The sequence below is a fragment of the Ovis aries genome, unplaced genomic scaffold (genome assembly GCF_016772045.2).
Source record: "Ovis aries strain OAR_USU_Benz2616 breed Rambouillet unplaced genomic scaffold, ARS-UI_Ramb_v3.0 scaffold_85, whole genome shotgun sequence".
Lineage (NCBI taxonomy): Eukaryota > Metazoa > Chordata > Mammalia > Artiodactyla > Bovidae > Ovis > Ovis aries.
In genome coordinates, this window is record NW_024599827.1 from 595075 (window position 1) to 608222 (window position 13148).

At 41.7% G+C, this 13148-nt stretch overlaps 1 protein-coding gene across 6 annotated transcripts in view; it reads right to left on the reverse strand.

The window, feature by feature from the left end:
* Nucleotides 1-13148, reverse strand: part of EFL1 (elongation factor like GTPase 1) — a 111519-nt gene that overhangs the window by 25677 nt on the left and 72694 nt on the right. For all 6 annotated transcript variants that reach the window (XM_060408758.1, XM_012098550.5, XM_060408756.1 and 3 more), the window contains exons 16-17: nt 3090-3221; nt 837-984 (exon numbers count right to left, since the gene is read on the reverse strand). In XM_060408758.1, the coding sequence (XP_060264741.1) occupies nt 837-984; nt 3090-3221 (280 nt within the window). The remainder of the gene's footprint in view (nt 1-836; nt 985-3089; nt 3222-13148) is intronic.

The following is a 13148-nucleotide window of genomic DNA, read 5'->3' on the forward strand; positions in this document are numbered from 1 at the left end:
TGATATACAGGGCTGCCAAAAGTTTGGGAAAAGGAACACTTTCACATACATTTTGCTAGTTACAGTGTAAACTGGTACAGACTTTAAGGATAGTATGGATCATAAGCCTAAAAAATATGCCAGCAATATAATATGCCACCTTCTGAGTTAGCAGTTGTTAGCAGTTAGCAGTTTATCTGAACCGAATAATCAGAGCTGTATATATAGATATCTGTAGATATTTGAGTATGCATAGAACAGAGTAGGGATTTATCAACCCAAATGTAATGGTCATAATTATCTCTGCATGGTAACTGAATGATTCTTTTTATTCTTCTGTATTTTCCTAATTGCTATAATAAACATATATTACCTTTGGAATAAAGAGGAAAAACGTAACTCACAAAAAGTTATCTGGGAATAGTTATGCCTATTTTATGACACATATCACTATGATAGAAAAATATTAAGATATACTGAAGGTTTGTATTAAAATATTAAGATTTACTGTGGAGATAACATCAATAAGGAAGGAAGTCTACCCTAATTACAGCCTAAGTTCACAAAATATGATTTTGTTTTGTTGCATATATGCTTAAATTTTGTGGGTATATGCTTAAATACGTATTTATGAAAATATTTTATGACTTACACTAAAAATGCAAAATCATGCAAGCAGAGCAGTGAATACTATTAGTAAAATTAAATCTATGATCCAATAACACAATAACAATTCATGTTTAAGTTGAGGGCACTTAATTTTTCTCCAACAACAAACAACATTATAAATTCAAGGGATTTAGCAAACACTAAAATATCCCATTGATTTGGGGGCTCCATCTCGGTCATCACCTAACCTTTCTTTTAAGTCATCCAGGCAGCGCTGAAGATGGACTTCCCCTGCTGTGACTAAAACGTGCTCTCCTGTTTCCTGAATTAAGATCTGGACACAAGGATCAGCTTGGTTTAACAGCTTCATTCCTTTGACGAGTTGAGGCATTTCACCTAGGTTAACACAATGAAATATTGATTAAACACAAGGTAACGACTAACATTATCTAAAGACAGCATCCATGGGAAAACTCATGACAAATTCTGAAGGGAAAAGCATAATGCGATGAACTTTTACGATAATGGTTTACTCTGTTTTTCCAAATAATATAGCAATGTGAAGAAAACTATCCTCTAATAATTTATTTGTACAGACAGCTAACATGAGACACATGTCACAAACTTATCATCATCAAGGCTTCCAAAGCTGAGCCATACCACTTCTTCAAACTCTCAGCAGATATAAATTACCATTATTATACTTGTAAATCATCAAAATATATTACAAATGTATATATACATAGAAATGTAATAGAACTCTTTCCATACAGTACCTATAAAACTATAAAATCACTATTCTAATTAGTATGAGAAAAACTGAGGTCAGAAAAAAAAAATCACCATCTTCATTTCATCAAAATCTGTGTAACTGGTGAGTGGGACTATAAAAATTGATATCACGACTTAGTCAAGCCAATGACGCATGTCTTCCGTTGGACTGTGCGTAACTTTGTGAGGTGCATTTTTTAGTAATAACAGTCACTATAACCAAGTGCTACAGTAAATGGAGCCTAGAAGCAGATCTGTGCAGCTATCTTATAAAGTGTTATGGTAAGGTTTTAAAAACTAATGAAGCCTCACTGTGGAAGACAGACTCCAAGATGGCCCCAAGCCACCCTGGTCTTCTGCTAGCCACACTCCAGTGCAGTCCCCTCCCACAGGGAACCGGGCTGGCCTGTCGGACCAACACAATACTGCAGAACTGGTGCGTGACTCTTACGGCAGTCACAGAAGGCTTCTGCTTTAGTGTCCTGAACCCCTGGGGAAAGCCAGTCACCACACTGCACTCCAGGATCACCAAGCACCGTGAGGAGAGGTCCCTGTGGAGGAGCCCAGGCCCCCAGTGAGCACCGACTTGTGAGGCCCTGTGAGTGAACCACCTTGCAAGTCCAGGTACACTTTCAGATGGCTGCGGCCTGTGGTCACACACAGCTACAACTGCATAAGACCCCCTAACTAAACCCTTCCAGAACTCCTGACCAGAAGAACTGCCAAAATAATAAAGGAGTAGTTACTGTTCTCTCAAGTCACCAAATTTTGGAGCAACATGTTAGGCAATCCTAGGTAACTAACAGAATTATAAACCACAATTACAAATGTTTGGGCTGGCCAAAAAGTTCATTTGGGGTTCCCTGTACCATCATACACATCTGTTAAGGGTCTCCGGGATCCTCAGTAGCTAGGATATGTCTCAGAACCTGGGGCAGAGACAAGCTTTCTGAAGGCCCGGCTCTGAGGAGAGAGGGGATATACAGATGCAGGGGCAGTGAGGCTACTACACACGCCAACAGAAATCTGTGTTTGTGAGCAAATCACACGTTTGCTCTCTGGTTCCCCTAGAGCAGTCTGGAAGACACTTCACTGGCTACCCCTGAACACTGGGAACAGCAGAGTCCCTGGGAACAGGGGGTGAGTGACAGGCACAGGAAGTAAAGTACAAGAGTCAGTGAGGACTGGCCAGGCACATGGTAGGAACCGAAGACTAAGTATTAGTTATTGGTACTAGAGGGCCTGGTGTGTGTGGGTATCACACAGTCAGACAGAAAGGGGCAGGGAGTGCTTTCCAAACACAAAGGGAATGCCAGATGATCTAGCACACCCACGGGGGAGCAGATGTGAATTCTGAATCAAGCAGTCTTGTATAAGATTCTAAAGAACCAGTCACATAAAACATGAGCTTTGCTGAGACACAACCCTGTGCCAGGGTTCTGGGGGATGCAAAGACGACCGTGTTTCTGCCATAAAGAAGAAGATAAAGTCTCCCTGGATAGCAAAGGTGCCTAAAGACGCCAGGTTCCTAAGACAGACGTTAGATTCCCCTGGAAATGGTGGTGGTCTGTATGGCCTAATGGCTGTGTAAGTTATATACCCCTGTTATGTACCTCCAGGAAAATTCACAGTCTACTACTGAAACAAACCAGGAGAAACCAAGCATTAAATGCATGCATTAAAAAAATGTAATGAACATCACATGAACATTAAAAACAAGGTCATCTTACTTGGGTGTTTTGGTTCAATAGCAACCCTCACAATAGGGGTGGCTTCGAAGTTGAGAGGTATGAACGGGGGGCAGGATGGTGAGGTACACAGTGTGGCCGACTTCAGCACGAAGTCCTGAAGGCCTCCAATTCCTGCAGGGAGGAAAAGACCCATGGAGTCACTAAAAGAAGACAAATTCTGAATTTATGTTAGAAAAATAACGTCAACCCAGTATATATGTCACAGATAAAAAACACTTAAGAAATCAGGCTAAAACGTATCTACTTTGACCACAGCAGTGATCCTGTTGAGATATGTATGTTTGAAGACATCAATTACTTTTTAAATTGGAACTCTAAAATTTTTAAATACATTAATTTGATGAAGATGAGTCTCTACTGAAATAATCTCTTTTGCCAAATCGACTTCCATGTGGGTAAACAGAATTTTAGAGACTTTCAGATGGGACTATCAGTTACCCCCCACCCCACCCCTCTCCTGCCCTGATCCACTTCAGGCTCCCAGCTGGGAGTTGCATAAGCTTCTAGAGCAGGGGTTTCCACCCTCTGGGCTGCATACAGGTATCTCCTGTCAGATCGGGTGGTGGCATCAGACTAGAAATAAAGTGCACAATAAACATAATGTACTTGAATCATCCTGAAATCATCCCCACACCCCCAGTCTGTGAAAAAACTGTCTTCCATGACACTGGTCCCTGGTGCCAAAAAGGTTGGGGACCCCTGCTCTAGGGGATACATATTTGTCTTTGAACAGATAGGAACAGAGAGAATGCCTCCAAAAGTGAGATGAAGGGGTCATACTGAACATCACATCCAGAGTAAGAGCAGACAACACTTTAGAACAAATTAAGAAACATATGGGCTTCCCTGATAGCTCAGCTGGTAGAGGATCCACCTGCAACGTGGGAAGATCTGCTGGAGAAGGGATAGGCTACCCACTCCAGTATTCTTGGGCTTCCCTTGTGGTTCAGCTGGTAAAGAATCCACCTGCAATGCGGGAGACCTGGGTTCAATCCCTGGGTTGGGAAGATCCCCTGGAGAAGGGAAAGGCTACCCACTCCAGTATTCTGGCCTGAAGAATTCCATGGACTGTATAGTCCATGGGGGTAGCAAAGAGTCAGACACGACTGAACAACTTTCACTTTCACTTTAAGAAACATATAGAAGGGCCATTTTTGTGCTTTTGGTTTCAGTTCAGTTCAGTTCAGTCACTCAGTCACGTCCGACTCTTTGCGACCCCATGAATCGCAGCACGCCAGGCCTCTCTGTCCATGCTGCTAAGTCACTTTAGTCGTGTCCGACTCTGTGCAACCCCATAGACGGCAGCCCAAGAGGCTCCCCCGTCCCTGGGATTCAAGGAAGAACACTGGAGTGGGTTGCCATTTCCTTCTTCAATGCATGAAAGTGAAAAGTGAAAGTGAGGTCACTCAGTTGTGTCCAACTCTTAGCGACCCCATGGTCTGCAGCCTACCAGGCTCCTCCGTCCATGGGATTTTCCAGGCAAGAGTACTGGAGTGGGGTGCCATTGCCTTCTCCCTCCTGTCCATAAGGTAAACAGTAAAGAGGGCATGGAAGGAGAGGTCACCTGTTTTAGGAGAAAGTGACACAGGTGAAAGGGGCAGGGATATTCAAGCAGCATTCTGCTTCTCCATCTCCAGTTTAGAGACAAGTATGGAAAGCAAACAACCCTGCTGCTGTTGGCTGACAAATGGATGTAAAGGTATAGGATGCTGGGGTGCCACACTATGAACCACCCGTCCTGGAGGAGGGAACTGAAGCAGAGCCTTCTGACATACAAGCCCAGAAGGTGGCAGAGGCCTCTGAGTCTGATCACACAGGGTGAAAAGCCCCCTCCAGCTGCCCCTCCTGAAAGTCTCCAGGCGTCACTCTCCCCACTACATTACAGGGTCACTCCAGCTATAGGAACACCTTCTTCACATTGGGCTGGAATAGGTCTCCCCCATCTCTACACACTGTTCTGAGTTCCATTCCTCAAAGGTCCACAGAAAACGTGCTTCTTCCACTTTTACCAACTACCCTTAGGTTTCAGAGGCATCTGTCAGGCCCTTTTAATCCCTGTCTGTCTCACACTAAACCTCATTAGGTCCTTTGACTTTAACTCATGACATGACCGCTAGAACTTTTCTGTGCAGGGGACGCTCTTCAGACTGATGTCTCCAAGGTGCCGCCAGTTCATTTCCTTGGTCAAGGTCTACACTTTTTACTGCTGTGCGTCTTGGCCCAGCACACAGAGACATCTATGCCTGGCTATGGCTTCCTGTTAACGTCCCTCACGTACCATGGCAGACCCGGGTCTGCCCAAACCTCCATCAAGTCTACTAGAAATAACAACATCTGCCATGAATACAGGGGGTGAGGACAACCTCACAGTAAATACTCCCCCTCAAACCTCATCCATCCTGCTCTGACCTCTGGCGAGCAGGCACTTCCTTCCTGCTCAGATAGCACATGGTTTCAAGGAAAAGATAAATGCTGGTCTCTCCTCTGTGTCACCAGGGAAGCAGGCTGCAGATGGTCACTATATTCTGAACACTGTCTCTGTAAAACCTTCTGGTTTACATTTTTGCTGTTCTTGCTACTTAGATATGCTCAGATTTGTGAACATGATTGCAACTCCCCTAAAAACAGAAAAACAAAAAGTCAATACTACAGTATTCCTAGTCAAGATGAAGATTTTAAGGAAAAAATTATGCTCCAATGACAGTCTTTGGAGTTATTTGAGTGAATCACAATAAAATGATTTAAAACTCACTTTGAGAATTTCTTGTTGCACTATCAGATAATTATTAAGTATAGAACTTTACACAAAACACATTTTAAAACAAGCTTTCTGTTTTAAAAATGATGCCATCAGATACAATTAAAAAAAAACAAAAACCAAAAAACAGGGACTTCCCTGGTGGTCCAGTGGCTAATACTCTTTGCTCTCATTGCAGGGAGTCAGGGTTTGATCCCTGGTCAGGGAACTAGATCCCACAAGCTGCAACTACGAATCTGCATGATGCAACTAAAGATCGCACATACCACAACTAAGACCCAGTGCAGCCAAAAAAATAAATAAAAATTGAAAAAAATAAATAAACCACCACATCCCTATGTAATACCATTCTAATACTGTCACTATATTCATTTGATATATTTCCCTTTTTAGTCCTTCCTCTATTGGCACACATAATTTACACCGTTATAATCTCCATATAGCATCACTGACTCAATGGACATGAATTTGAGTAAACTCTGGGATGCCTGACATGCTGTAGTTCATGGGGTCACAAAGAGTCGGACACGACTTAGTGACTGAACAACAACAAAATTTCCATATAATTCTGTGCCATTTCCCCCCCCTATTTAAATCATGGGATTTTCACTTCACTTGTTTAAATCACAACTGTATCAGTTAAGGAGGAATGATTCCTTCACATACAGTACACCTGCTCAATCATTTTTCAACTGCGCGACTGAAGGACATGTTCCCTTCAGAGAATTATTTTTAGAATTTCTGGAATAGGAGACTTGATAGGTCAGAAAAAAAATATGTAAAATTAGCATTGCATGAATTTGTTTCAAGGATTAAAGAGGATGCAAAGTTTTTTCCATGCATATTTCTAAAAAAGCATATGATTTAAAGAGAAGAAAGAAAAATCAGGCTGAGGAATATGAAGCAAACAGAATTTACTAAACAGCAAGAATTCTAGCTTGTTTTCATACAAACGCCAGTAACTTTTGTCTGACTGTAGATGAAGGATCCAAGTCCTCGCTGGTCCCAATTCTTCTCTATATAGCAAGGAATATTAGCTATTTTGGGAGAGTGAACTCTGGCTTGGGCTTCCCAGGTAGCTCAGCGGTAAACAATCTGCTTGCCAATGCAGGAGAGGCAAGAGACACCACTTCAATCCCTGGGTTGGGAAGATCCCCTGGACGAGGAAGTGGTAACCCAATCCAGCATCCTTGCCTGGGAAATCCTATGGACAGAGGAGCCAATTGGGTTACAGTCCATGGGGTTGTAAAGAATCGGACACGACTGAGCATGCACTCATAAACTCTAGCTCACAGACCGGGGTGACACCCGAGTAAACACCGAGTTCTCCCACTGGGCACACTGGTCCTTACCAGAGTATATACCATACCCTTCAAATGCTTCTTAATCAAAAATCAGCATTTTTGCAAACACCATCAGACCAAAATTTTTTTCCAAGCTGTCTCTGTTTCCTGTTACTAATGATTCCATTTTTAGTTGTTTGAGAAACTACTATACTGTTGTCCACTGGCTGTACCAATTCACATTCACACCAACAGTGTAGAAGGGTTCCCTTTTCTCCACATCCTCACCAGTATTTGTTATCTTGTGTTGTTTTTGATGATGCCCATTCTGACAGGTGTGAGGTGGTGTCTCATCATGCTTCTGATTTGCGCTTCCCTGATAATTAGCGATGCTGAGCATCTTTTCAAGGGTCTGTTGGCCATCTGTTTCCCCTTTGGAAAAATATCTGTTTAATTCTTTGGCCCATGTTTTTAGTCAGATTGATTCTTTCTCATGCTGAGTTACGCTGGCTGTTTATATATGTTGGCTATTAACCCCTTATTGGTTGTATCATTTGCACATACTGATATGCAAGAAGATATTTCAAACAAAAAGCAAATGTGTTATTTACAGTAGCCAAGATTTGGAAGCATATCTTGGCTATGAATGGATAAAGACTGTATGTATACAATGGCATACTACTAAGCCATAACAAAGAGTGAAAATATTGCCATTTGCAGCAACATGGAAGCACTCGATGGGCATTATGCTACCTGAGATAAGTCAGAGAAAGACAAACACTGTATGGTATCACTTACTCTTGGAATCTAAAAAGTGCAGCAAACAAAGAAGCAGACTCCCAGATACGGAGAACAAACTAGTGGCTCCCAGTGCGGAGGGACGCGGGCAATACAGAGGAGGGGGAGGCCAAGGCACAAAATCACTGCGTGTACAACAGGCCTAAGGCTCTACTATACCACAGGGGGAGTACAGTCAATACGTTATAATAACTGTCAATGGAAAGTAATCTTTAATATTTGTATATAAATTGTTTAAAAAGTATTCCGTAAACAAGCAACATGAAGGGGCACAGCTTTTATGATGTGAGACTGGAAATACTGTGTGGGGCTGGAGAGACGGATGGGCCTTTTGTCAACAACTGTTTTCCTTTAATGACCCCCTGCTGCACAGGTTCAATCAGTCGAAAATGAGGTCACACTGGCAGCAGGAACTGGTGAAGTCACTACTGAGTTCTAACGCCGCTTCGTGGGGACGAGACTGCGAGCTGTCTGGACAGAGGACAGCATTACTATCTTTAGCAAAGTTTAGATGTGTAAAGTGGTCTTTCATTGCCAGTATAAAAATATTATTGGAATTGAAAAAAACCCACAAACTTTGTGGTAAAACATGTTAGGGCTCTAGACAGAATATGGTCACCTAACCTCCAAAGTTTTATTTCAGGCCAACTTGGACATCACTACACCCAGAACCACCAGCCTGTTCCTCCTAAACTGTTTAGTAAGCCCAAGTTAATGGATTTCTTTAAATCTTCACAGTAAATCCAAGGTATGTACCGTGGATGTCTATAGAGCCTCAGGCCTATGACAGTAATAAACACTGCTTTAGAAGACACATGAGGGTTCAGACAACTATCACACACAAGAAATGTCTTTTCTAAAGTACAGGTTCGAAGAGTAGTTGTTGAGAACCCAGAAAACCTTCGTTCTGGTCCTTCTGTCTTTGAATACCAAGGAAGCCCACATCCTCTGCCTCTCATGTGTGTCTTTATTCTGTACCTTTCCTATCAAACTCGGATTCTACTCTCTGTGAGTCAACTACAAAGGCTATCAGGGGATCCATGTGCTTTATAACCCTTGTCATGGAGGCAGCAGGCAGGCAGCTATGATATAATAAATAAGAAATAGGCCTTTTCCAAGCCTGCTTGCCTAGCATCTCCAGCACAGACCAGTACTGCTAATGTTTTCAGAGGATTATCAAGTCTGTCTATTATGCTAAACACGTTTCTTAAATCAACTGCCCTTTAGCTTCTTGGTGTTAAAAGGAGGCCCAAGGGAAAACTCTCGCAAAATGACATCACTGTGTCAGGATTTTTTTTTTCTTCTCCTAGGGACAGATGGAGCTCATAACCAGCTAATAACAGTTTTTAAGAAAGTTTCATCAGGATCTGGGGCCTTTTTCTCAACAGAGGGACTACAATAAATGGAAAATGTAACACCTTAAGAATCAAAGCCTTTTTTCTTTTTTTAAGTGCTATAGGCTTGCTGTCTTCGTCTATACTTGAGAACAGGTGGAAACTTGGCGTCAGGGTCCTGAACCAGGTTAAGGGAGCTATAACTAGGGTTCACTGTGGAGTTTCAATTTGTGCATCAGTACCACTTTCATTTATGCCCCCAACCACCATTCCTGTGAAACAGAATCACTTGGTAGAGCTGGCTGTCACTAAGGGAATTAACACAGTTGGAAGGGTCTAGGATTCAACAGGGGAAGAAATTTCATCGTGGACCTGGAGGCAACGCAGAGTACCTGAATGGTGTATCTCAAGGTGAATGAAAGGGCAGTCAGTATAAAACAGTCTTCTGGTTGTCTCTGGGCATGTGATGTCGTGATAAAGAATCTACTGATGCTAACCCGGGAGAAAGGATGATGCACATGATTAAAATATTTGAAAACGTTTTCCATTAGAACAGAAATAGATGTGAAGGAACCCAGCATATATTAATACAAAAGTGCTGGGATGCAATGGGAACCCAAAGTGGTTTCAGAATACCTGGTGCACAGAACACAGTCAGGGGGCTAGTGAAACAGGAGGCTGAAGGAAAGCAGAGACAGACTGTCAAGAGATGTGGATATCAACTGAGTTTAGACTTTAATGAGCTAGATGAAGCGAGGGTAAGGTGTCAAGTCTTGGTGGTTACTTAGGAATTGGAAAGAAGGGACAAGGAGAAATGAGGATGAAATCCAGACTTCTAACTTGGAAAACTAAGCAGATGATTACTTAGTCAAAGCATTTCTGAACTCTTGAGGTTCATGATTTTTTCCTACCATTTTTACTAGTTCTTTATGTAATAAACACTTTAACTCATCACATTTTTTCCTTCAGACTACAGTTTCCCTGTTTATTTTGCTTCTATTTTTTCTTTTTAGTATCTTTTTGAGCTTTTTCTATTTGGCATCTAAACTCCAGAGCTTATAAAGTTGTGCTTTCAAAGAACTGAAATTGATTCAATATTCAGTTACTTTTCTAATAACTTAGTTTTAAGGGCAGGGGCACTTTATGAAGTTTCTTCAGTGAACAAGTAAACCTGGGGGACTTCCCAGGTGGTCCAGTGGTTAAGACTCTGAGCTTCCACTGGAGGGGATACGATTCCTGGTCGGAACTAAGATCCCCATGCCATGTGTGGCCAAAAAATGGTGGTGGTGGGGGGGAATCTGAAGGGGGACAAAGGCAGATGCATAAGCAATTGCAATGTAATGTCGTAAGAGTCACAACAGCAACAATACAAGGTGTGTTTATGTGGGGAGAGAAATTGAGAAGTTACAGACTTCCCAGAGAAGCTGACACTCAGGAGTATTTGAGATAACTCTGAGGGCTGAGTGGGGGAAATGGCAACAGTGGAGGCCCAGGTGAGAATCCAAAGTCATTACATACAGCTGCAGTGAGGATCAGAAAGCAGGAATGAAGAGACACTGGCACCCCATTCATGCCTGTTTCTCCGAGATCTTGCAGCTGCCATCAATACTTTCCCTTAGGCAACACGCATTCTTGTTATGTTCGATTTGGAATCAGAGGGACTTGAATTTAATTAAAGCTCTAAGCTTATGCCAGTGACCTGATCCCTCTCTAGTTTTAGTTTCCATATATACTTATGGCACATGGTACTTTCGTAGGGTTACCATGAGCCTCAAGTAACTTAAAAGAATAAGAGAGTCCCTGGCACAGAGTCAGCACTCATAAATGGAGGTGGTGGCAGTGGTGGTTATAATGGTCATGGTAGTATCAGCAGCTGTCTTAGTAACAGTTTTATTAATTAGGGTTTTCTGGTGTATGTATGAAGAGCATATTTAATTTTTTATATATACCATTAGTTAGTTAACTGTAATAAAGGTTGTAACAACTTCTTGAAAGACACAAGCTTATAATCATATCCATTTATAAGCTTTGAATCCCATCCCACTGACCTAAATTTATATTTTGTATAGCAACACATGGTTTTAAGTGATGCTCCTTCAAAGATGTGATTCCAATTCAAAGATTTCAATAAAATGGAGGAAATGTACGATGTTTAGAATGTAAAGAAAATAAAACGCCTAGTACAATTTTAAACAAAAACAGAAATTTGTTTCAAGATTTGAAACTGTAACTGGATTTCTTCTAGCTTTAAACTAAAAATATTTCCAATTAAAAACAGGAGGCAGAGACCCTTCTGGATGAAATGGCAACTTCATCACAAGTATACAAAAGACTCTAACTGAAATGACCTAAGGAAGGAAACAAAGGAAGAACTGGATGACCACTGAAACTATAGAGGCCACTTCAAATTGTGAGCCCTCTCTGTTAACTGCAGAGCACATCAAAGAAAAACAGCAAGTGTCAGTTCATGACTCAGTTCTTGAGAAATCAACACAACTAAAAAAAAAGACTGTATACACGATGTACTAGTGGTGGTCTATTTGATAACAGATCAACAGAGATGAACGAAGAGCCCAGAAACATGGACGTGTGAAAGTGAGAAAGTTAATGAAATGGAAAAAATAATACAACTGTATCTATACCACACACCATCTAGAAAAATAAATTTCATGTGGACTTGAAAGCACAAGTCAGGATGACATCATGAGACTGCAAAGTCTTACTCTATTATAAAATCTATAAAACAAAAATACCATAAACAAAGTAAAAAGTAATAAAATAATGATGATTTCAATGTCAAAACAAGACAAAGGATTAGTAGGCATAACATATAAAGAACTAGTACAAATCAATGAAAAGGAAGGCAACCAACAGGAATGTAGGCAAAGAATATAAACAGCTTTAAGAAAAGAGACCAGAAGAAAAGGAAGCTCAAAACACTGAGAAAACATACCAAAAAACTTAATCTCATTGATAGTAAGTTAACGTAAATGAAAACCACGAGATACTATTTGACACCGATACAACTGGTATAAATCTGAAGAATCCACATGCTGGCAAGGTCTTATGAACTGGACATGGGAACAAAAATTGCTATAATCATATGAATCAAGTGAGAGAACAAGTTTGTGATGTAATGTTCCACCAAATACGGTAGATGTGTAATTCACTGGTTTGATTTCTGCTTGTATTTCCCAAATCAGTGTGAGCAGAAGGCTCACTAGTGTACCAGGAACATACCACAAACAGTGGCACAACCCTAGGTGACTTGGTAACTGGTGGGAACATTTGTGGTTGGGGCCGACTGCCGGCATTCGTGGGCAGGGCCAAAGATGAGGGCCTTAGAGCATGTGCAAACATCCCACACAAAGAAGTTTCCTGAGCTGCGTGGCCTTTGAGTATTCTAGACAAGCCTGTTTATAATGATCTGAGTTCAAATTTAACTTCATTTGAAAAACAAGGTACTTCTGGCACAAATGAACACATGTTGCATTTTCGGGAGTTTTACTCTTTTCACCATGAAAATGAGCCAGTCACTGTTTTAGCAGCAGCCACTTCTGGCTCCAAGTCATCAGCACAGCACGTGAGCATGATGCTGCAGCCACGGCCATCACACACACGGCGACCACAATCATGTCTCTCACTCGATCTGTCATCTAGCATAGTCAGACTGGAACGTTTATCACTGCAGGGTGACAGCGAAAGTTGCTCAGTCAAGCCTGACCCTTTGCGACCCCACGGACTATACAGTCCATGGAATTCTTCAGGCCACAATACTGGAGTGGGCAGCTTTTCCCATCTTCGGGGATCTTCCCAACCCAGGGATCAAACCCAGGTCTCCTGCAATGCAGGTGGATTCTTTTTC